The sequence below is a fragment of the Drosophila yakuba genome, chromosome 2R (assembly GCF_016746365.2).
Source record: "Drosophila yakuba strain Tai18E2 chromosome 2R, Prin_Dyak_Tai18E2_2.1, whole genome shotgun sequence".
Taxonomy (NCBI): domain Eukaryota; kingdom Metazoa; phylum Arthropoda; class Insecta; order Diptera; family Drosophilidae; genus Drosophila; species Drosophila yakuba.
Window position 1 is genome coordinate 21,003,356 of NC_052528.2, and position 24,933 is coordinate 21,028,288.

Genomic DNA, 24,933 nt, shown 5'->3' on the forward strand with positions numbered 1-24,933 from the left:
CGACCAAATGGAAACCAAGATCTGAAAATCTTCGAAAGGAAACGAAATGTTTATGTGATTGCAAAAAGAAAATGATGCGATATAAAACAGAATCCCATCGAAACGATATTTCGACTATAGAAATTATAGAGAATTTCGAATATTTCCGGCATTAAAGAAAAACTCGATCCAATTTTTGCCAATTTTGGATTAACCTATTGGAGAACATTGTTTTTAGCTATGTATTTATGAAAGATGCAAGTTTGAGTATATGTATTTCCTAGCAATTATTAACAAGCATTTGCTTATGAGCAACTTGCATTGTTTTGAGTTTTCTAGCGCTTTAAGGCTAGACCTTTTCATACCTTTCGTCTGAACTCTGACACCTTTTCGAGTGCTGTCATCTCGCATCAAAACTGAAATCGCGAGTCGAGCAAACAGACACAGCTACATATATATACATATGTGAATATGCGACGCTATTTCCACACTTTCGACAACCGAAAGGGGGTGTTCCTATCGATATTTACGACCTATTGAGAAGAGCTTAAAGCACAAAACCCTCTTACTACAAGTCAAACACATATATTTCTCCCAGCGACTTTTTTCTTTGCCTTCGTCTTTTTGTACTGCGGCATGAGTTTTGGCGAAAAATCGAATCGATTAGTCATGCCAAAAGTCCTCAAGTTTTCATCCCAATCCCCTTCACCAACCAAATATGAAACCGTCTTGTGGCATTCGTGGCGTTTTGTAGTTATGGTTCGAGTTTGATTTTGATTTTTTGAGTACGTTCGATGTGTACGGTGGGTAAAAAGTGAATGACTTGTCAGAGTGTATTGAACAAATGGACAGAAATAACAATTCATTTTTGGCATTTTCCAAACAATTTCTTTGACTCATATTTCTGCAGCAACACATTTTTGACACTTTTGTCGATGATGATGATGGGCAAAAATAAAAAGTAAAAATACAAGTATGTATAAACGAAATGTGTCAAACTTTTGCTTTTTGTTTTCCAGTTGCCAGCGGGCAGAGCTAATTCAATTTGCATATTCTCAGACTGGAGGAAAACGAAACAAATCGGAAAAATTATAATAACAATCTTTTTTGCAACTGAAACCGAAGCTAGGACCGAAATAAACATAAATTTAATGGTTACGACTTGGCAAGAGCACGGGGTGTGGGCTTTTGGGTGGAGAACCACATAAAAAACGTGACTTTTCGTTAAAACAAAATCTATGTATTTGCATGTGCGTGTACAGTGCGTTTCGTGATCGTATTTTCCATGAGTTCATCTATAAATCGATTGGCAGTGTCAGAAAAAATCTGGTAATTGAATCAGTTTCGTTTAACAAAGTAATCACATTAAATTTAAGAATCATGTCTGCTTTCTGTTCGGGTGTCTAAACCCATTAAATATACTAAGCTTTCAAAACAATTTCATTTAGCCATTAATTCAGTAATTGCTGGTTCGCAGGCGTTTTGTTTTATTGTCACGTGTGTTTCTTTACAGCGGCTTAATAGTGCTGAAACGCACTGTAAATACCGCTCGACTTATTTGTGTTTTTTTGTTGTTTTAATGGTCGTCTAGGCCTTGTCCGGCTTTAGAATAAAAATGGCTAGATTTGCATTACATTACAACGCGAATTTTTATAGTTTTTACCGTGCTTTTAAGTTAATTAACTCCACACATGATATAAATTCATGTTAAGCTCTTAGGGCTCTTTTCGCGAATAATATGGATATATTTAACGTATTTAATGCCCATTTATGTGGAATAACCATTCCCATTTTCACTCTGACAAATTTGGTTTGCAATTTGTTGAATTTTAATTATTATTTCACAGTTCATTAGGCTCAATTTCAATTTGATTTTCGGTCATTAAGCTTTACCAAGCCAAGTGAACGGGATGTGCATTATTTTATCAGATTAAACAAGTTTTTTTATGATTATGATACTCTTATTAAGGCAGAATTTATATTTTGTGGCCGTGTAGTTTATTTTTAATAAAAAAAATAATTTTTGTGCATATTGTTTCTAGCTTTAGGCTTACATGTATTATGTAGTGTTTTATATTTTTTAAACAGGATCTATATTACTAAATAATATAGATTTCTTTTATAAATATGGAAACCATAACTAGTTATTTAGTTATTATTTAGAGTCAGAAATACTTTTTTTTGTGAAGTTTGTAGTTAAACATCTGTGAAATATCGAAGTTACATATATCGATGTTTCTTTTCCTTTTTCAGCACTAAATAGTATTAAGTACTGCTCTAAATCTAAGTGACTTGCATTTTAATGCCGAATTTTTTGACAATATGCTAGTACTTTTGCAACACTGCAATTATAAAACGATACTTAAGGAATATTATAATCAGCTTATTGTTTAAGCTTTAGAGAACACTCTTATGATGTATTTTTGTATAGATTGGGAACTACATTTGCTTAACTTCGAAGAACATTAGTTTCCGTAACATTCTCTTTTGTAAATTATCTGTCATTATTCTTTTACTGAGACTTGTGAACAACTTTCCCTACGATGTTTAGTTTTCCCTGTCATGAAACAGAATTTCCGACTTTTCACTTGGCATCACCGAAAATTCGACAACAATAACAAACAAGACCACGAAATGTGGCAAGAAGAGGAAGAGAAGATGGGAAACCGATGGATAAAAAAAACATAACTTAAGACGGAGGCGAAAAAAGAGAGAGAAAACAAAAGAAAAAAACACAACGATCTCTTTTTTGTTTTTAAGTATAAACACCTTCGGTTGTCCAGCTGACTTGTTGTTGTTGCTGCTGGCAAAGTTGAAGTTGTTGAAATTGTTGTTGCTGGGTGAAAAAGCGGCTGCTGTTTTATTTTCTTGTATTTGTTTATTGTTTTACTTCTACGCCGATGGTGAATTGAAAATGTATTTTTAACCTTTTTTTTTCTTGACGCGCTGTGGTGTGTGTGTGTAAACTAAACACGCGCGTTGTTGCAGAAGTCGTTGTTATCGTTGGTTTTTTGCGGCACGACGTGACGTCATTAAGATGCCGGCTAAAAACAATGGATTTTGCGATTTTTCCGGACAATTTCCCTGCAGCGCTTGCACTATTTTTCTTGAATTTTCATGCACGACTTTCGACAACTTCTTTTTTTTTCTCCTTTTATTATCTGTCACACACAGAAACGAACACACACACACACTTTTGCTGAGCACCTCACATACACGTGCACTCGCGTTGTTGTTTCTTTAGTTGTATTTTTGACAAATTTTTCCGCGTTTCTAGAGTTGTAGCCAAAAACTTTTTGATGACGGCGTTTTTTTGCAGAAAAGTGATTATTTCAGTTTGCGGTGACTGGGCAGAATGTATTGTGTTTGTTATTATTTAGCTGAGAGCTGCTATTTCTTTGAGGGGATTTTCTTGAGTTTTTCAGGCAGGCTCTGCTATAATTCACTTTTCCGCTGACAGAACCGCTTCCATCGAAAAATTTTTCGAAACTGAAAGCAGCAATATTTTTCTGGCCATTCCATTCCAATTCGACTCGAAACTCTCTCGCGCTCTTCCTCTCTCTTCGTGCCTTTCTCTTTCGCTCGCTCCACCTCCCCGAGAACCGACTGTGGGCCGAGTAAACCCTTAATGTGGCATTTCCGTAACTTCAAATCGGAGCAGTTTCAAGAGTATATTTTATATATAAGTTGGTTAGGTGTAGTATATGCGTTTGGTTTACTCTATTTTTCAGCTAAAATGTTATTAATGTGCACCTTTTACAATAGTCTAATCAAGCAGAATGCCTAAGCAACCTACCACTTCGCAAAGAAAAGTTGGTTTGCCCCACAGTGCAAAGTGCTCTCTTGCGCTCTCTTGAAGAGCACTTTTATCCGATGAAGAGAGTTCGAGTGATTTTGCTTTGTTGGCCTACGAAGGGGGTTTCTTAAGGGGTTGCCGAGTTCAATGAAGGCGAGTCGAGTTGACAATCAACTAAAAGGTTAACTGGCCAAAAGTAGACAGACTTAAGCTTTTTGGCGTAGGTTGCGGACTATAAAATAGCCTGGCAACTAAATATTGCAAATCGATGACTAAATTAATGCAGGAAACTAGATAATGAATTTTTTGTGGCTTTCTCAAGCCTTAAATAAATCGATTTGATGGGGTGATAAAAATAATTATTTAACTGTTATACAGTGAAGAGAGTTTTAAGAATAAGATTTAAGTCCCTTAAAATTATTTACATTTTTTTTAGATAATATAACCAACACGTTATATATAACATTTTTGGGCAGAAAAATATTTATAGTTTAGAGGATTTTTTGTTAATTGGTAATAGTCAGTTTATAATTTATACCAAATAAGCACTGAACATATAATAACCAATTATAATTTATTTTTGTAATCTTTCAAGATGCAAAACTTTACTGTTTTCGTTAAGACCTTGCTAAAACTAATGTTATGCATATCTTTAATATGCGTAAAGAGTCGAAGATCTTTCTTGTGTCATGAACTGCATCTTAAAGATCATAGTTATTAAAATTTTAAAAAATAAAACATATTGTGAAGGCAACGATTTTACATATTCCTGCAGTGGTCAGCTATATTTTGAGAAATACCATCGCTCTAATTGCCCACACACCGCAATGATAATTAATGTTTTGCATTCGAACAGCTTCCATTTGGGCATTTGGGCCTGAGGACAGAAATAAGTGAACTTAGTGAATTGGAACTTTGCTCGCTCTGTCAAAGTCACCTTCAAAGTGTGTTCGATATGTTCTAAATCATTTACGTAAATGCATCCCATCCATAACGGTATAGCTATATATCCGAATGCAGCCCAGCGTGCCAGAAATAGAAATATGTATGGCACACACACACACACACACACACACACACACACTTATAGCCACAACTCTTGACATTTCTATGTCATAAATTTGTTTCGTTCTTTGGATTTTTTGGCAGCGTGCACTGAGCAAAAGATATGCTACTACTACCACTAGCACCCCCCACATGGCAATTAAAATATGTGCGGGGAGCACCGCCCTCCCCCTTCCCTCTAACGCACTCATTTGGTGTAGGTTAATTGTAATGAAAAGTGAATGTAAGGAAAACGAAGTACGACCAGAACTGGCATGTGAAAGCCATATGAAATGGGCATAGAGAGAGAGCGATCTTCGACCAGATCGACCAGGAACGCCCCCGCAATGAATTTAGCTCCACTATATATCCATACTGGATATACACCGCCCCGCCCCCCTGCATTTGGCTTATTATTAGAAGTGCATCGGTGTGTGTGTGTGTGAGTTCACTATTTTTAAACGATTTCAAATTGGAGTTTTTGTCATGACCCGAGCGAAGCAACAAAGAGTGGTAATGGAGCTTGGGGGCAAGTGAAAGGTTTTTGGTCTTGTGGCAAATTATGCACAATAAGTTACAGCGTTACTGAGGGAGTGGTAGGTAAATAATGAGTTATGTTTACTAATAGTAGAGATAAATCCAATTATGATTGGAATGTGCCGAATCACTGCCGAAACATGTAATCTATTAATGGGATATTAACAAGATTAACATTGTAATCTCATATTAGTGTAGCATTAGTTGTTATATTACTTTTAAATCAAATCAACCAACCAACTCATTATATTAATCCTTGCATCTACTTTTTCACTCACAACGCTAATGACCCAGCAATTAATAAAACTTATAGACAGCACTTGCGATTCCATCATCGTCGTAGATCTACGTATTTATAGAAGATGTTATCGGCAAATGACATCTCTTTCTCGGTACCCAAAAACGCCCACCGCAGCATCTTGAAAACATCATTAACAACACATTTATCGGCGCTGCCTCTGCTTCAGCCCGCTGCAGCAGCCTTTCAAATGTGGGCTGCCAGCGTCTGCTACGGATTGGGATTCGGTCCGAGTTACAGATACAGATACAAATACAGATTCGGATACAAGCGCTGGCCGAAAGATACTCGTAGTGGTGCTAGTGGAGCGAAACCGGTTCCGGGCAAAATCAAAAGTTGCGCAGACGTCGCCGACTCAGCTGCTCTGCTGACCAAGCCGGAGTTTTGGGCGTCGTGGGCAGGGGGACTGGAAGCTGCGCGGGGACGGGGCGGTCCTGGAGTGCTAAAGTACACAAAGGCAAAGTTTTCGAGATCGATGCACAGGGAGAAACATTTGAGTGCGTTCAAGAAAGTAAAAACTTAAGTGTGGATATCTTTAATAACTGATATTAATATCATTGTATCTATATCTATTATATCTACAGTACGCAGAGGCAAAGTTTTCGGGGTGAATCGTTCAAGTGCTTTCAATCTAATCTTTAATCTTTATCTTTATAATCTAATAATAATATCATTATGATATCTATTAGCATTATATCTATATAATATAATAATATCTTTATTATCAGAAAACTCTTTTGCATTGAAACCTTTCATATACATAATTAGCACTTTTGGAGAATAGGGATTAATGATTTATTGCACTTTTATCTAATCTTATACCTGACATGTACATATATGTGTGGATGCTGCTGGTACGCTTACAAGGCGCCACCCCTTTTCTCCGAGTGCAGCGCTCCGTGCGTGAAGTAGTGTAGGTAAATGAGATTGGGGAACCGGCGTGTAAAACGGGTTTACTTCTCTTCTCGTTTGTGCTACACCTTTTGCGCCTGTTCCTTGTTCCGATCCCCATTCGAGAACGTGTTTCAAGGCTTTTTTTTCGAACGGCGGGGTGTGTAACCAGTAGCAAAGAAAACAAAAAGTAAATAAGAAGGCGCGGAAAAAGGAGGTCGCCGAATGAAAAGATCGCGGCCAAACAAAAGGCAACTAGCCGAGAAAATCGCGCTAAAGGGATTGGCCCGTTGCCGTCGGGGCTGCAAAAGGAGGTGGGTAATTTGTAGATGGGCAGAGGAATAATAAGGCCCACCCTAATCTAATTAGAAATAACGGCAAGAACAAGTCGAGTATTTCTGCGCACGCGATCGCAAGAGACCGGCTAATGCATATAAATTGGCATAAATAAAGCAAAAGTCACGTCGATCCGTGTCCAAAAACCAAAAGCCAAACCAGTTTCAAATTCCAGATCCAGATCAGATCATCGCAATGACGTAGTCTTCTTATTTCTCCAACGCGATACTCTATACAACTGCAACCTGAGTCAGCTCCTTTGCGCCTCTCTTAAGAAACTCCCCAAGAGTTCGGATCGAGCAAATAAATGCTTGTATATGTATGTAAATATGTGCGTGGGTGCCGCACAAGTTGAGTCACTCGGCATCGGATTTCCCCCCCTTTAAAAGATGCCCCCATGGATCTCTTACCACTCAAAAGTGGCGAGTGCACAGGGGGTCTGCTCTTGAGTGACATCGAACGTTCGAGTTTGAGTTTGAGTGTACTCATGCGTAGATATGCCACTGAGACTGAGCGCCAGTTTGTCTCGGGCAAAGTGTTCCCACTTTGTCGGGGGTTGCAAAGGAAATTCCGAGTGTTTTTCCTGCAGCCACTGCAGAGCTTATAGAACTCATAGATGATATCACTTGAGATTAATGATCATTATATTTTAATGCTTTTAATACAATTTTAGTGCTTTTTTTAATGGAGTTCTGAACAACTTGTATATAAATAAAAAACATGATAGATATCTTTAGATGAATACCTTTTAATTATTATTATCAAAAGGGCTAAACATAAATGTAACTTAAGGACTTGAAAGCAATGCATTTCGTTTGTGAAATCGTCTCAGAATCTGAATAATGTTAATATATTACACAAAGAACCCTTATTTTACATAGAAATTACTTTGAACATTTAAACTCGAATTTTCTATTTCATCTAGTACAACGTACATTTGCAAAATGTGCCATTCTACTCCTTACTATTCAATGTACTACTATTGTTTTTATTTTGATTCGCACCTTGACTCCTTGTTATTCATTAGTTCTCGCTATTTTCAAGTTGGCTCCTATCGCTGCCTGCACTCGAATTCAAATTAAGCAAATTACCGAAAATTTCGTTTGTTTGGCCCTTCGAATGCGTTGCCACCACTGCCCCTGCCACGCCCCCTGCCCCAGTGTTTTCTTCTTCTTCGCTTAATTACTTACAACTAACTGCAGGGCGAAAAGTTTGCACAGCCCGCCCCCTTTTTGCGCCCACCTAACTGCCACTGCTACCTGCAGTGCAATTGAAACCGAAGTTACAATCGCATATCAGGCCCTAAGACAAAAGGCAAACATGCTTGGCTGAGTTTCCACCGAAAAGCGGGCGGTGGGGGCTTTTTGGGGTTAGGGTGGGGGCGTGGCAGCCAGACTGCATAGTCGAAGAAATTACGCTGATTGAACACTAATTTATTTGTTTGTTTGTTTTAACATTTTCGCCGCATTAAAGGGGCGATTTGGGTGGTGGCATCGGAAGACGCGAGTGGAAAAGTGGATAAAAAGTTTTCCCTGCGCCAGGTGCAAAACGCTTGCATGTGTGAGTGTTGGCCAGGGGGACGCGGTGGGGGGTGGCACAGTGGGCGGCGGTGGGTGGTCTTAGCTTTGTGTGTCTGCTGTTGCTAGCATCTTTTGGCTTTTTGTTGCAATTTGTAGCTGAGGTTCTTTGTCTGCCACTGCCACTTTTTCGCTTAATTGGCTGTAATTGAAATCGTTCAAGGGGTGGTGGGAAAGGGGGGCAGGATGGGTAATAAAGAAGAAGAGTTGGTTTCACTAGTCTAAATACAAAAAATCGATTTATAATTTATAAGAAATCTCAAGTTAAGTTAATCTTAAAATCCAAGAAACCTTTAAATGCAATCATATGAAAGATACATGAATTATTGCTTTTAGATTAAATACGTATTTTGTAATATTACCCAATTTTGATTTTCTTTAAATTAATATTTATTAGAACATACGATTTCCAAACTTTGATCTTAATTTATCAGCATAAGCAATCTGACAGTATTGAAGTCCAGTTCCTTTCTCGCTTTCAATCGCACTGCCATATTTAGAGGATTTTTTTGTTGCGGCCTGCGGTCGAGCCTTGTTTGCCACGAAAATTTTGATATATTCACGTTTTGGCTTTTTGGCCACAGTTTTGGCCATGTGTGTGCAGTGGTCTTTTTGTTTTCCTTCTAGTTTCTTTGGCCGTTTTTCCGATTCTCCCTGTTGCCAGTCTGATGTGGCGACCTTTTAGCGAACGTTTTCGCCATTTGCAGTTTTTCGCCTGTGGCAGCGAGAATGTCGCTTTTCCCTTTGCCCCCTAGTTTTTCCTACCCTTTTTCCTACATTTTTCCTACTTTTTTCCTCTTTTTTGCAAAAAAAGCATGTGTGTGTGTGTGTGCGGACTACCCGGCGATCTCTGTTTGTGTTTTCCGAGTACTTGGTTATGGTAATCGAATTTCAAATTATTGCCAAGAGCTATATCCGAATGGGGAAACCCCGGAATATGTCTCTCTTTATTTTTTACTCTTTTTTGCAATGCTTTCCTTTTCGATATTTCCATGCCAAAAGTTTTTTTTCGCTACCCTTTGTTGTTCTTGTTGCGGAAGATGAATCTGTTTGGTTTTTTTCTTCAGTTTTCCTTCAATACTAGTTATTCTTTTTGTTGTTATTGCTTGTGTTTATGTTTTGGCTAGTTGCTGTTGATGTTTTCCCTCCGCCCGCCTGTGTGTGTGTGTGTGTGTTTTCCGAGGTTTTTCCTGTTTTTCCATCCTTGCACTGCTGTTATTGTTGTTTACATCCTGTTTTTGGCGCGCTTTGAATATTTTGCGGTGCATGTTTTGTCATGCAATAATTTAATTGTCGGATTTGGCTTTAGCTTAAAAGCAACCCTCCTCCAAAAGCTGCCGCCCACAAAATGTGGGGGGCGTGGCAGGTGTGGAACGATTGTTTGTTTGTTTGTTTGCTAGGCGGACGGACAGACGAACGGACGGACAGGCTGACACTTTGTGCTTTATTTATGTTTGGATTTGGCTTGCTGATGTTGTTTGGGCTTTTGTGTTTTGTTTTCTTTTGACAAATTGCTTAAATTTGTTTGCTCAGGAGTGTTTTTTGTGTTGCGCTGAATTTACATAAATCATTTTAGCAACTTTTATTTCAAGGTGAGTTCACTTTAATAATGCGCGTGCAGCGCTTTATGATGCTAAAAAAAAAACAGGTTTGACTTGTGCAAATGTTTTTTAGGTTCAAATTTTTAAAGCATTCTATTTTGCTTTAATTTTTGAGCTCCACATTTTATTATAAATGTAATATTTAAAAATTATCTGACTCGCTAGCTTAAAAGTCAAAGTGCTGTGCTGTTGAAAGGAATAATCATTTTTCAAACGCTTTAACTTGGAGCTACTACAACTTTCTGCTGCTGAAACCCTATTTCTTTCTACTATTTATAATACCCTACCCGCTACATTATCTGCGACAGTTTGCTGTGCTTGGGGCACAGTGTCACTATAATTAATAATCAACAGCAGCTTAAAGATTTTAATTAAAATCAACGACAGACGGCAGCAGCTCAAGTTGCAGCTTCTTCTGTTCTTTATCTCCGCTTATATTGTCAACTGTGGGCTGTGGCGCTCCATTCTTGGAAAATGCAACCACCTCCATGGGAAAACTACCTACTACCCCTCCCCTCTCCCTCTCTGCCCGATCGACCTGCGTTGATTTCTTTTAATTTAGCCGCAATGACCTGCATCGAAATGCTTTCGTATGTGTGTGTGTGTGTGTTGGCAGAATGTCCTGGATCCTTTATCCTGAATCCTGCATCCTGCCACCTGCATCCCGCTGCCTCCGCACAGGATGTACAGTAGGGCTTGGCCGTCGCCTTCAGCTCCAATTTTAGCTGCAATTCGTTTCCTTGGCAACTTAGCCAAGTTTCAGTTTCAGTTGCAATTACTTGGCGCACCTGAAGTGGCCAACAACAACGGGATGTTGAGTTGAGTTGCAGGGGGTCAAAGGTTAGTTTGTTTGTTTGTATTTGCCGCTGCTGTTGCGGTGACGTTGCTGATTCTATCCCTCGTTGATTTTTTTTCTGTTTTTTTTTTCTTGCCTCCCAAGATTCACCATTCTGCAGCACTCGTATTTTTTTGCTATCACTTTTCTGTTGACTTTGCGCTTTCTATTTACGCTCCGCTGTTGTTTGTTGAATTCCAACTGCAATTATGTGAATTTTCACCGTGCACAGCATAAAACATTTTCCGTAGAACTCCGGTTCAAGCAGTTGGCCTGCAGCCTTCTGTTGGCCAGATCCGGGGGCACCAGCTTCCCAGATTCCCAGGTTCGCCGGTTCTGGCCAAGCTCAAAGTCAAACAGCGTCGGGAAAGTAAACTGAGCTTGAAAGTCAATAAGCGGGGCGCAGGGTTTAGGCATGAGTGCCACCTGAGTTGCCAGGGATCTTGGCCCGGAAAGTGTTGAAAAGCGTTTAAAGCTTCTTTTTTTTCCCCTTCATTGATTTGGTCAAATGTGTTTTCAAAAAGTAGAGAGAATGCTCGAATTTCTCAAGGTTCTACTGAAGTTACCTTGCAAAGACTCTAAAGCTGTTAATATCTTTTAGGGTTAAAACAAAAATAATATTATAACAAAAATATAAAATGAAATCTTATTTATAATAATAATAATATTTAATATTAAAATATTCAATAAAGTTTTAAAAAGCAGTAGCCTTTGTATTGTTATTCCCCTTAGAATTAAATCGAAATTTGAAGTGAATCAAAGTAAAACAGAAACATGGCTCGTCGTAAAAACAAGGAACAAGTAAGTTAAACCTATGAGACAATGCTCAATATTATAATCTGTATAATTATATATATTTGCACAGATGCTGATGGAAATGTTTAAGCGGCCCAAAGAAGTGGAGCCTCGGCAGACGCTAGAAAATCAGAAAAAGCCGAATCCGAAACGGAGAACAATAAATGCAGCGGCTGCGGCCAAAAGATACAACTTTCCTCGAACTCTAAATAGGAGGGTTATCCGGCAGATTTGCAGATTGCCACCGGAAACGTGCAATCAGAAGACGCAAGCGCAGGTGATGTACTTCAATTCGAACTACGGAAGGAATAAGAACGCTAGTCTCAGCCCAAAAGATTGTCACGAGCCAACTTGTCCCAAAGTTCTCAGTGCCCTAAAAGCCAAAGAAAATCTGCGTATGAGTCCTGCATCAAGGCAGAGATCGCAAAAACACAAAAGAAAAAGCCCTTAAGTCTTCGAAGCGGTTTTAAATTTTTTAAATAATTAATTCCCATAAAAATGGACAAAGATTCCATTTTTATTGTAATGATCGCCATGATCCTGTGAATTTTTGTATACAATTTTACATGTACGTAAAAGCCTTGTGAAAATATAATTTGATATATGCTGCATTACTGATTTTGTACTAATAAATTTGATGTGCTTTTAGTGATTCTTTAAAATTGAAGCTGTCGCAAACGATGCTGTTGCCGAGCCTTGAGAAAGCCCATCGAAGTAGAAACCCTTACTAGTTATTTGTCCTGCATGTGTTGTCCTTAGCTCGTCTTCAAAAGGGCTTTCCCCGGCATTCCGTTGGTGTCACGTAGATTTTTCGTTTGCTTTGAGTTTTCAGTTACACGATTTTTGAAAGGAACGAGGTGGAGCATCAGCAGCAGCAGCAGCTAAGCAATCACCAAATAAAAAGCCATCGGACAGTTGCTGAGCTCAGTTTCAATTTTCACTTAAAACAAAGTTGGCCAACGAAGGGAACGGCGGAGGTGCAGAAGGACAAAAACTGGCTGAGCCGAACTGCATCTCACATGCACATCCCCATCCTCATCCCCATCCACATCTACATCCACATCCTCATCCACATCCACATCCAAAGAATCTGAGGGTCGCTCGGGCGTTAACAAAGCGCGCGAGCCGGCTGCCAAATTGTTTTTGCTGCCGCACAGGGAAAATATTTACCAGCTTGCAATACATAAAGCTAATAGATATATTTACAAAAAATTATATATTTTATCTTATCATGATACTAAGTGTGTTACTTATAACAAGGTGGTGTATTAATCTTTTGTGTTTTTCTTTTTCAAATCAAAATAGTTTTGGATGATGCATGTATTTAAAATGCAAGGAAAGTATTTTGAAAACTCTTAAATAAAAATGTAAATTTTTGAGCTTCTATGTATATTAGTTAAGTGTGTATTTAAATAAAATATTTAAAGAATTTAACTAGAGATTAACTAGAATCGTTCTATTGAAGCAGATTAGTTTTAAAAAAACTTATAAAATAAAAAATTTCTGAATTGAATATTTTTCTCAGTGTATCGGTTGTTGGGTTTTGTAATCAGAGCAAAGTAGACGCAGACACATGACGGAACTACCGTCCGCTCTCCCCTCTTCCCCCCTTGGCTTACGTGATTTCAGGCTGCCAAATCACGGATCGGGTTGAGAGAAAATCGTAGAGCTGAGAAAAAAAGTCACGAGGAAATAAGGAAAAGCGAAAAAAAAAATTATGCTGTCGGGTGGCCAAATATTTCTATGTGCTGCCATGATGAACCAACCAGAAGCGGCAAGAACAAAAAGCAAATAAAAACAAAACTAGAGCCAGATTTACAGAGCAATAGGGGGCAAGGAAAAGTTTGTGTGGCTCACGTGACATTTGTTTTGGCAAGTGTCCTTTTTCCTCATTGTCGTCAAATCAGCGAACGTACCTGCAATGAAAAATTAAAGAAAAGGGTTTTCAGTTGGCTGGCTTTTAGTTTTGTCAGTCGCCGAAACGATAGATTGTAGATTCGTGTTAAATATTTATTATACACTTTATATACAACCGTTTCCAATTTATTGAAATATTTAGGAATAACAAATATTTTATGTATTTAAAAATATCCCATTATAAACTATACATCTGCATTCAATTAAAAAATTTAAGTTTTAGGAGGCGGCTCATTCCTTCCATATCCGGAATGGTAGCCCAACCAAGCGCCAGTATATGCATCTCCGCGACAAGGACAAGATCTTCTTGTAGTCATCGGTTTTTTGGTAGTACGATCCATCCATTTTTTGATCACACCTGGCTTTCGCTCATTGTCATATCTGCGGCGCATGCATTTTCTTAGTTTTGTGTGAAAGTAATATCCATACTAGGGGAAATCAGCTTTTAATGGTGATAATACTTTTATTATCACTTATCACTTCTTACATCGCATCGGCTTCTTGTTCTAGTGCGTGCCAAGTCCGGCAGACAGGAGCTCATTAGAATTACCCAGGTGAATCCTGCAGCGCAAGGTGGTAATTCTGCCGGAGAAGCGGTTGCCTCCAGAGATGACATTCTTTTCAAGAATATGAAGTACGACTAATAGCGATACTGCACTGTTGCTGGAACACAATCAGTTTCGACACACTCCTAACTGTGCGGAAAACCACATTAATCCAGTGAAAAATAACTACAAATACTAGTTTAGTTGTAAAGATAGAAGTTTGTGTTAATATTTAGCTCAAACTCCCAGTTGCTATTTTCTGGATAATTTCTTCAATGCTTAAATAGCACTTCTGTGTTCTAAGTACTTGCAACTCTCGAAATGAGCACATGTTAATAGATTTAAAAGATATAGAATGCATGTGTAAAGTTTCAAATGGACTGAGGAATTTCACATGTAATGTTGGGTTAGCTGATTGCGTTGGCTTTCCGTAATTTGCCGGTTTCCCGATTGAAATTTCTCCTAATGAGTGAAATTAAGTAGGATACTTGAATGAGCCAGTTGACTGCGCGCGAGGGGTGCCGCAAAAGTTTTGATTACCTATTAACTAGGCAAAAATGAATATTAAATATAGTGTTTATATTCTATTTGAATCAGTTAAATCAAATAAGCTTTAAATATATATGTAGTCAAAAGTGAAGAGACTTGCTTTTAGATGTCCGTCCCTCGTGGCGTATGCGCAATTTCATCGACGCAGAGATCAAAAGAAACGCTTAGGTTAAACAAGATTGGTTTCCACAAAAGCACAGAGGGAATCACAGGTAAGCTTTTAAGCTATCTTAATTATTTTCAATTGATAGAATATTCCATATTCCTTGCACTAACAACTCCAATTTAATAAGCAATGCGTATGGCGAAATAATTAATTTTTCTCTCCGTGCAAAATAGCTAAAATCTATTGAGAAGTGGCCAAGGCAAATGCAATGCCAAAGTGGGCGAAAGTTGGGAGAAAACTTTGCCGGGGCCAAAAGTGAGACAGCGAAAAAGAAATGTTCCAGGTGGCAAATGTCAAAGCAGTGGATCCTGGCAGCTGAAGGACAGCAGTTCCATTCCCCTTGTTTGTTTGTGCCATTGTCGTTTGTGAACTATGAACTGTCACACGGAGAAGAGTGCACTAAAAGCGTCGCCTTACGGCAACTGACTTGGAAAGATAATCGCGGGGGTGGTGGTGGGGGGTAGAGTGGTGTGATGAGTGGGCGTTGCAACTTTTGATAACGGTTTATCTGGGCTGCCTTTGCAGCTTACCTTTTTTAGCCGGGCAACAGTTTCAGCTGACTGGCTAAGTTGGCTTCAAGTTGCCACCGACTTGACTGACTTGACTTTCATCATCATCGTCATTTGCTTCCCAGCTTGAGCACCCAAAAGGGAGGCGAAAAAAAAGTATCTTCGTATCTTGATGTCGCGACAACTTTTCCTTTTTTTTGTTTCGCTCCCCTGGCTGGTCCTCATGGTTAGCATTTAATTATTTGAAAAATATGCAATGGCGTTTCGTATTACCGAGCAGGAGAAGCAGGTAGAAAATCGGATCCGTTGTGGAGAAAGTAAGCCAGCGGGAATGGGGCTAATTTAAGGCATGTGCGTTGATTGAAAATATTTGAAATTAAATTAGATTAAAATTACATTACATTTTGTTTATATGGTTAATGTTTCGCACAGTTTTTACTAACCTTACTGGCACACACAAAAGGAGTCCAACTCTATACGATTTACTATAATATTAAAATAATCAAATATCAATATATCATCTGCATGCTGAGAATGCATGTTGCATCTACAGTTATATTGTTCAGTTTTAAAGTGAAAGAGGGCGAACACATATTTAAGCCGCAACATGCATAAGAAGAAGCACGGGCAGAAAACATCATCTCACAGTTTGGCTAACATTAAAAGCGGCAAAATGTTGCGGCGCTGCCTGCCAAATGACATGATTTCTCAGTTCTGATTCGGTTGCCATTCTGCACTCTCTTCAGTCTACATTTCTACATCTTCGCATTTCCACAGCCCCACATCCTCGTAGCCCCACATCAACTTCAACTTAAGAACTGAGGGAAACTTTTGCTTATCTGCGTTACAGCCACAAAACCGAATCCCGACTCCAGCTAACCAAGTCGCCACCCTTTCTTCACTTTCTGCACTGAGGAAAACTCCCTACACTTACACCCTCTGTTCAACATCAAACAAAATCACTGATCTTGAAAATATATTTAAAAGTTTTCTTTGAAACACTTCAATTACCCTTGAAGTATAGCATCCTGATGGATATTTCTTGCAGTGTGCTCGCATTATTCCCTTTTGCCATAGACTGCAAAATCTTGAGGCACATGTTTGCTTTTGTTGCTGCTGCTGTGTTTTTTGCTGCTTTCTCCTTGGGTGTATCGGTTTGTCTGGTCCTTGGATGGCTGGTTTTCCTTCTTGGTCTTGTTATTTCTACACATGCTCGCCCAGGACTCGCTCTTTGTTGCTATTTCGCCAGTGAAGCTGCTGCTGTTTGTGCGTGTTTCATTTTATTTGTTGGCACAAAATTGGGTTTTAGTGGATTTTGTGGCAAATGATTTTTCCTGGCTGCCGTTACGCTTGCATAAACTTTAATTTAATTTTTACCCAATACAAAAAGTGCAAAAGTTCCCCGAGCAGCAGAAAATAAAAGTATGTTTGCACAGCATAGAAATAAATATATGTTTAATGTAAGAAAATAATGCTTTGCAACCTCTAAAATTGTATAATTTAATGTGATGAGCCTTCGAATTTATATATACTTGATATCTAGTCCTTTAAAAACCCTATTCTTTAAATGTATATATTAATAAACAACCTATTTTCTGAAGCTCTAATGTCAGTGCCTGAATTCCAGAGGCGATTAACTGCCAGCTGGATAAATACAAACTTTTAGATATCTCAACACTTGACTTTATCCGTAAAGTTTGCCTTCAAGTTTCGGCACTTCTGCATTGATTTCGTTTCCCAATCGCTTTCAATCAACATGCGTATATTGAATTGAATATATTCCTCGAAAAAGCCACAGGACACACTTCCATCAATTCAAATGCGTCGTCTGCCAGCATCTGTCTGTATATTCTGTATATATATTCCCATATATTGCCACACAAAATGGAAGACACCTACCCACCTACAGCGGCTGTAGGAGTTTTTTAAGAAATGCACAAAAGTGCAATTGAGTTGAAAGACGTGCCAAAGGGCGTGCAGCAGGTAGAAAAGCCATAAAAATGGCAGCTAAACGTCGGTGGTTTGGTGCCAGGATTCCCCGCTCAGGTGAAAAATTATAGCGTAAAATTCATATTTGATGACTTTTTGATTGCCAAACCGAAAACCGTTGCCGCTGCCGTTGCCTTTGCCCCGCCTCCAAGTCAATCCGAACCGCAATCGCAACCTCAGATTCTGCCTTTAGCTCCGGATTCACACAGCCACATAATGCTGGCAAAAGTGCTTTCAATGGCGTCATTGTCAAGCGTTCTTTGCAGCCAACGCAACGCAATCATCATCATCATCACCATCATCGTTATCATCGTATACTCGTCCTATATCCACCTGCACCTCAACTGCACTCTATATATGTACTCGACGTACTGGCTGATCCAAAGCAATGCCAAAGCTTTGGGATTAAGCTGCAGGTGGCTTTGAACTGGATGGATGGATTGCTGGATAGATGGATGAATGGATGGATGGATGGCTTGCTGGCTGGTTGGATGCCAGCTGGATTTTTACTTTTCATTTTTCCATATTTCGTGTCGTTTGTCGTACTCGAGCCCTGATGATGATGACGATGTGCTCGAGTTTCGGTACCAACTCTCAAGATGAATTTCGGTGGTACAAGGACTCGATTAATGAACCTCAACATGATGGTCATTTAAAATGCATTTCTAGTGTAAGTGTCTTTCAGTCGAATTGGGGATTTAAGTTATTTATGAGGAAATAATTATTAAACATCCTAAAAATGCGCACTCTTCGTACTAAAGGAAAAACCTCTTACTTCAGCTTTTCAGACTTAAATCAAGTTTATTCCTTTTCATATTATACGAATAGTTTAATTCCCTGAACTAAGCCACAATTCATGTATTAACTTTAGCCCTTCGCATACCAGTAATCAATTTTAATTAGTTAAATTCCTTAAACCCATTAAGCGTTTTGACTTTTTTCCGTGTCAGCCATCTAATTTCACTGAATTTAAGGACCCGAAACGAGGTCCTTTCAGCGCCATTCCCTCGTCCTCGCAGATTGGTGTTGATGTGACGGGCCACGAATGCTGATGACACTAATGCTCGTCCACACGCACACTCGAACTGTGACCCATGAAAAGGATTCGGGATCCAGGAGCCAGGATCCAGGATCCAGGAGGCAGGAGGCAGGACGCAGGACGTCAATGTGTTAATGACTCGATGGCATTGCATAAAACGGCTACGCTAATTTGCATTGTTGTGCGGGTGTGTGAGCGTGTGTGTGCGAATTGGCCGCTGTCAACGTTGTCCTGCCACACTCGTGTGTAATGATTTGTGCCAGTTTTTCCAGCTTTTCACGCTTTTTCCCAGCCCCAACGACCAAACAACCTCGGCAGCCCAACGGGCTTATGTCATACAATTAATAAAAGTTTTTATGCCCGCGAAAAAAAAGTAAGAGAAATAATGAGCAAGGCTACAAGCATTTTGTCACACGTTGACCTTAATTACTTGCCACTTTTTACGGGGCCATTAGGTTCAGAATTTAAAGAGCTCTAATGGTGAATATTAAAGTGCTAAATTGTGATTGATGGTGTCATTTTGGTTAAAAATTATCAAGTGCATATTGTTGCTAATCATTCAAACGATTTAAGTACTCTGCAAGAATATCAAGATAGTAAAACCGCCTTTATATTGTGTTATTTGGGGTTCAAGTTGAAATAGACCAGTTAACCATTTTGTAATTTCAAGAAAATTAACTATTTACTGTCTATAAAAGTGCAATGATAGCTCACCAACTGGAGTATCAATCATGTTTCCGTAGTAAATTAATTTTTAATTTCATAATCCCCTCAAAACGCATCGGTGACCCAGAATGTTTGTAACAATCAAGCGAGTGTTTTTGCCTCGCAATAACCTTTCACCTCGCCCAACTCCGCTGCATTTCGAGGAAGTGGCACTAGTCTGGCTGGCGCTTGTGGCCCAAAGCCAGTTCCAAATCCAAATCCGAGTCCGAATCCGTCTCTGAACTGTGACGACAACAATTCCAGCAATTTTTATATGCCATTTGCCGATTTTACAACTTTGCTGGCGCCGTGCTTATGCCGAACTCAAACCAACTGTGGCGCTCTTCTTATGGCCACGTTTGTAGCCGCTTGCCGCTAGTAGTAGTTGTTTTTGGCATTGGCGCCATGGTGGGCTGGCCTAGCCCCTTGCTGGCCAAAAGCCGAATCCCATACTTTTTTCCAGGCTTTCGTCCTAGAACCATTTTTTCCCATCAGCCGGGAACGTCGCGTGCTTGGGCCATTTTCCGTTTTCATGGCGTTCGTCGCCAAAATGGCGTTGCGTGCTGCCGCGAAATGTTTGTTGAAAATTGCTCAAATGGATACCACTGCAATGCATCGAAGTAAGGTTTACCCTATGATAAGGTATTACCTATTTGGAACTATTAAATGGATAACAATTTATGCTTTGTTTGTGGGAGAAAACTATATACAACCCTACAAAGACACCCCTAATTTTATATTTCATACATATAAATATTTCATTTAACTGAGAAATATATATATATTTTTTATATTTTTAATATGAAATATGAAAGGCTACAAATGTTAGGGAAATTGCAGTGCGGTTGGGGTCAAGGGATCTGGATGTATTAGTGACAAACACATTGAAATTTGTATGCGTCACAATCGCCAGAGTCGCAGTCGCAATAACAATCACTGCGAAAGGCGAATCAAGTCATTGCTGAAGTAGAAGCTAGAATCATAAAAAGATTTATGGCGCTTTCAAGGCGAAAGACCCAATGTATTCACAATGACAAAGGGAACTTGGCTTTGATATTGGCATTCGAGGAGTGGGAACGGTGCCGGAAAACTGCGTGCGAAAAGTGCTGTGTGTTCAGGAGGAAATACGAGCCATCGAGGCCAATAAAATATATAAAGAAACTCGCATTAACAAGGTAAAGTTCATAAGGAAAATCACCAAAAAGTTGTCTTTTTGTGGCAGGAATGTCGGCATGATGATACATAAATCTAGATGTCAATGTTACTTTATGGACTTGGCAAAGGTTACAGATGACAGGCATTAATATTTGCCTAGTTATATGACAGTCCTTTCCATCAACTATCCCTCAACTACCGCCTTCATATCCTTTTTATTTAGTTGGGCACTTTCGCCTCTTTGTGAGCCTGCGAATTTCGGCATTGTTTTAATGCATTTGCAAGCTCTGACAACTCTTTGGGCTGTGGGTCGAAAGTTTCGGTGGAGGTTTTTACCCCATTTCCATTGTGCAATTGGAAACTTTGTGCAACAATAAAATTGCGGCCCAAAAAAATATAAAATAAAAGCGGCAAGTCCCTGCAAATGCAGCAGGCTAACAATGCAGGCGGTGCAAAAAAAAAGAAGGAGGAGGATAATAAAACACAGGGCAAGTCGCCTGGTGTAGCCTACTTATGGATAGGAAAATTGTGTGGGTGGCGGCAGTGGGTGGAAACAGAAAAACAGACGCCGCATTTAAACTCTCGACATCCGCGGCGACTTCCGGAGCGGTAAATTATGCAGACCCCGTGAAATATCACTCATTGTTCTCGCCATATGATTTAATCGCCAAGAGGCACGAAAAGCAAAAAGTCCGCCAGTATGTGTGTTACATATTATAGTTCGCAAGTGATTAAGTTCATGTCAATGCATAAATAAACAGGAGCTTTGAATAATATTCAATTTTGAAACGGTTGCGATTATTACATTTTTTGTAGATTTTATTCACCAGATTAATTAGATCTTATAGAACATATCACTACCAAATTACTTATAATGATAAGACAAGTAATTCCAATATAAACAATTTTCTTGTTGCTAAAATTATGAGTTTGCACCTACTTTCGGAGTATTTTTTCAGCCAAAACAGAAAAGTAACACTTTTCAATTTAAGACTAGATTAAAAAGAAATATATTATGTAAAGATATTTTAATGGAGTTTTTTATTGTGTGGTTGTACATAGTTAAAACTGGCACCGAAATTGAAATGTTTGTGTGCGAAATTAACACCACCCGGTACCCACACACACGCACACACCCACACACACATGTGCAGAGAGGGACTCAGACAAGCACACTCGTATGTGCACACCGAAATGCAAATGCAAATTGCATTTGTTTGCGTTGTGTCATTTGTCGCTTGGCTGAAACCGAAATGATAGGGCCGAGGAGGGGTGAGGGGGTAAGCCGGGACTGGCTACAACTCTCAGCTGGCAAATGTGACAAGTTGTTACAAAATTCATCAACTTATGAAATATAAATCACACACCACACTGGAGGAGTCAGCCAGAGATAAAACGAGCGAGAGTGCCAGTGCATCTAGAATATTCTACAGACGTCATTAGTTTTGCAGGTCCAAATGGCTTTGCAGGTTTAAAGCCATTTGAAACCCATTTACACAGTTACCTTAGCATACTTTTTCAAAGTACTATGGGTTATTCGCCATTAATGCGGTTAAATTTTGTCTTAATGACGTTTAACTAAGTGCAACGCTGCACTCTTTAATTAGCAGCAAGCTCATAATCAGTTTTGTAATAGCAAAAATCAGACTTTTATTTATTGTAGAAGTTTAAGTGATATTTAGTTTTTATTTAACATTTACTGAATTCAGCCCACTGTACTTTCTACTCGAAAGGTTTTAAATTGAACCTCAGCAGGCCGATTTTTCGAAATGCCAAGACCTGAAACATCCGGCCGGTAGCACAACTCATTCCAACGCCATCACCCCAACCGTTAACAACTACTACTACTACAGTAGAAATTCATTTTGCCCTAACCGTTTTTTCAACTACAACAGGCAAGTATAAACCCAACAAAATTATAAGCTTTACTATATTGAACTTAATTTTTTTTTTTTTTTTTTTTTAAATTTATCTTGCAGTCCAAGATGAGTGAGGATGCACCATCCGATGGACCGTCAGCGGGAGAGGGGGCTGATGCTCCTAAAACTACAACCACCGTGGCGCCCGTTGATACAACCACAGCTGGCGCTCGTATGATGATGATCCACCCATGGCTGACGGCCGCCGCAGTGGCCGTCTATGCCACCAAGGTTATGTGGGTCAAGTTCCGTGAGATCGGCGTGGCTAAACAGAAGAAGCTGCTCAAAAATCAGAAGGCACAGCAGTCGAAGTCCTTGCAGGACATTGATGAAGAGGATTCCGAATTGGAATCTGAGGCAGAGGACGACGACGTGCCGCAACAACTGGAAGGTGCAGCGAGTATATGCCAACGCTCGATCGAAGTTGCCCCCGTCGACTGCTAATATTCGAATCGGGAATGAAGGACCATGAAAAGGACACTGCACACACACATACAACTACACTAATTGTTGTAATGCTTGCGTTTTTAGAAGGGGAGGATCGTCGAGCAACGTTTGACTTCGACCACCACATTGGGGGACACAAATTGTTAGTTTTAAAACATTAACCAAAATTCTTGTATACCAGTGCGATATTTGAATTAGTTTTTATGAGTTTATATTAAACGCTGCGATGAATGTATGATACCCTAACATTAACGAAGTGCAATTTGTATTGAAAGGTGGAAAAAGTGGGGGAGATGTATGAAATGGTTTATTCTATGCTTAAGTTAAGTATCGGCAACAGGTGTGCGTTCTATTTCTTCTGGGTAAATCATAAAGAAAATAGAGGAAATTTAAATGTATATGTAATTTAAATGAATTAGTTTTTATGAGCTTATATTAAACGCTGCGATGAAAGTATGATACCCTAAGATTAACGAAGTGCAAAAGTGGGGGAGATGTATGAAATGGTCTATTCAGGCGCGAGCATTTAAAATTGTCACATCAATCTATGCTTAATTTAAGTATCGGCAGCAGGCGTGCTTTCTATTTTTTCTTGGTAAATCATAAAGTAAATAGAAGAAATTTAAATGTACGGCATCCTAACACCATACACCTAACTGTCAACAACTGTCATTACATCAAATTATTCAGATCGATTCCATTACCAGTCGAGCAGTACAAAATGAGTGAATCTGATGGAGTCCCGTCGGAATCAGTGGTAGGGGATGCCGTGCCAATTCCCGATACCACGCCTCGTGTTGCGGACACCACAACTTCCGGAGCCCGGATGATGATGCAACACCCGTGGCTGGTGGCAGCCGCAGTTGCCGTCTATGCCACCAAAGTCATGTGGGTCAAGTTGGCCAATCAGATGAGGCGATTCCAGAAGCAAAGAGTTGGGAAGTCCGATCCTTTGCAGGACAACGTGGAAAATAATTCTGGTTTTGATGCAGAGACAGATATCGATTGCGAGGAAGGCGATTCAGATGAGGTTACAGATAATATGGAACTTGTGAATCGGGATAGAACAGAAGTTCATGATAATGATCGGTTAGTCGAGCGGGACGTCGACTATGGAGTATAATATTGAAATATGATGTGTTAAAGTTTTAAGTGTATCCCCAAATTGCATTGTAAGTTATAAAACGTTTCCACACTTTTTTTTGTTTTTATTACGATTCTTGACTTAAACTTCCGAGCTGGGAGGTATTAATTATAAGTTGTTGCTCTTTAAAGTTCGCTGATTTAAAGACAAATCGTTTCTCACATTAAATTTTCATATTTCATTAGCGATTGATATCGCTGTTTTAAGATAGAAACTAGTTTAGCTACCGTCATTTTTTTAGTTTGCTGATTAAATGCCCAATTGCATTGCCAAAAGGCCTTTAATGTAAGCAATCAAAGTTGTGAGTTATATTTATACTTTGCATTTTTATTGATTTGTAACAATTTTGACACCTTGCTGCTTGGCTCAGCCTGCTCTGGCTCTCCCGGTTTCAGTTGCAGTTTTTGTTCCTGTTTCCGTCTCGATCGATCAATCAAAAACCCGAGCGGCGCGTCATTATGTCATAGTGGTGAAAATGGGGGAAAAAAAATGGAAAATTTATACATAGGCAGTGTGGCAAACGGGAAATTCATGGCACAGCCAGTGGCAGTGGCAGCGGCAGCAACAGCGGTCACGGAAACTGGGGCACATGCAACTGCAAACTGCAACCGAGCGGTGTCTGTGTGCTCAGCATGTTTGCACCCGCCATCATCATCCTGTCGCCAAAAGCCACGCCCCCTCCCCAGTCCACCGCCCCCTTGCCAATCGACGATCGGGTGTTTGGGGACAGGAAGAGGCTAATGAATGCCGCTGTCAATTAGCAATGGGCGTTGGTAAATCAATTCAATGACACTGTGGCGCTGCTCAAATGACATTCGCCAGTACAACTGGTGTGTGAAAGTGCCATTAAATTCAAGCTAAAAGGGTTTAAATTCTGAGCTGATTTTAAGAAAAATATAATATCCATTTTGAGCTAAATAGACAAATTGTATGATTGTTAAACAAACTTGTAAAGTAATGCTATAAGCAGCATTATTAACAGTTACTAAAAAAACATTTTAAAAGCACTTAAATATTTTCACTTTCCCCTCTACTTAAGACTCCTTCAAATAGACAGCAACTAATTAATATTGGATAATCACCAAGTTAGCGGAAACCATTACCTCTTTTTACCTCTTTTAGCCCCAATTTGATTGCATGTTGATGGATTGCTTGGCTCA

At 39.4% G+C, this 24,933-nt stretch overlaps 5 protein-coding genes and 1 long non-coding RNA gene across 40 annotated transcripts in view; 4 read left to right on the plus strand and 2 right to left on the minus strand.

Annotated features, from left to right (window-relative positions):
• The window catches only part of LOC6531661 (protein muscleblind), a 162,599-nt gene that overhangs the window by 114,339 nt on the left and 23,327 nt on the right, over nt 1-24,933 (minus strand). The window contains exon 1 of one of the 34 annotated variants that reach the window (XM_039372501.2): nt 13,547-13,569. The exons of 32 other annotated variants lie outside the window; for them this stretch is intronic. The gene's annotated coding sequence lies outside the window, so the exon portion shown is untranslated. Of the gene's footprint in view, nt 1-2,748; nt 2,882-13,546; nt 13,570-24,933 lie in introns of those variants that run through there. One more of the 34 variants, XM_015195978.3, reaches the window with a different exon arrangement.
• Nucleotides 688-1,417, plus strand: LOC120321089. Its single transcript, XR_005560638.2, has 2 exons — nt 688-940; nt 999-1,417. It is a non-coding gene; the product is annotated as an uncharacterized LOC120321089 (long non-coding RNA).
• On the plus strand, nt 11,596-12,945 carry LOC6531662. 2 transcript variants are annotated; one of them, XR_006245143.1, is made up of 3 exons: nt 11,596-11,695; nt 11,760-12,257; nt 12,339-12,945. XR_006245143.1 is itself a non-coding variant. In XM_002092421.4 (2 exons), exons 1-2 carry the CDS (start codon nt 11,669-11,671, stop codon nt 12,138-12,140), a joined length of 408 nt encoding a protein of 135 aa, XP_002092457.1. In that variant the 5' UTR covers nt 11,596-11,668; the 3' UTR covers nt 12,141-12,337. The 2 variants fall into 2 exon arrangements, 1 of the variants encoding a protein (XP_002092457.1); XM_002092421.4 differs by lacking the exon at nt 12,339-12,945 and having other exon boundaries at nt 11,760-12,337.
• On the minus strand, nt 13,744-14,255 carry LOC26535181. The gene is made up of 2 exons (XM_015195991.3): nt 14,094-14,255; nt 13,744-14,034 (listed from the first exon to the last, which is right to left on the minus strand). The coding sequence occupies exons 1-2, from the start codon at nt 14,220-14,222 to the stop codon at nt 13,819-13,821; spliced, it is 345 nt and encodes a 114-aa protein (XP_015051477.1). The 5' UTR covers nt 14,223-14,255; the 3' UTR covers nt 13,744-13,818.
• Nucleotides 22,044-22,875, plus strand: LOC6531663. The gene is made up of 2 exons (XM_002092422.3): nt 22,044-22,158; nt 22,243-22,875. The coding sequence occupies exon 2, from the start codon at nt 22,249-22,251 to the stop codon at nt 22,624-22,626; it is 378 nt and encodes a 125-aa protein (XP_002092458.1). The 5' UTR covers nt 22,044-22,158; nt 22,243-22,248; the 3' UTR covers nt 22,627-22,875.
• Nucleotides 23,251-23,824, plus strand: LOC6531664. Its single transcript, XM_002092423.4, has one exon. It carries the CDS (start codon nt 23,351-23,353, stop codon nt 23,750-23,752), a length of 402 nt encoding a protein of 133 aa, XP_002092459.3. The 5' UTR covers nt 23,251-23,350; the 3' UTR covers nt 23,753-23,824.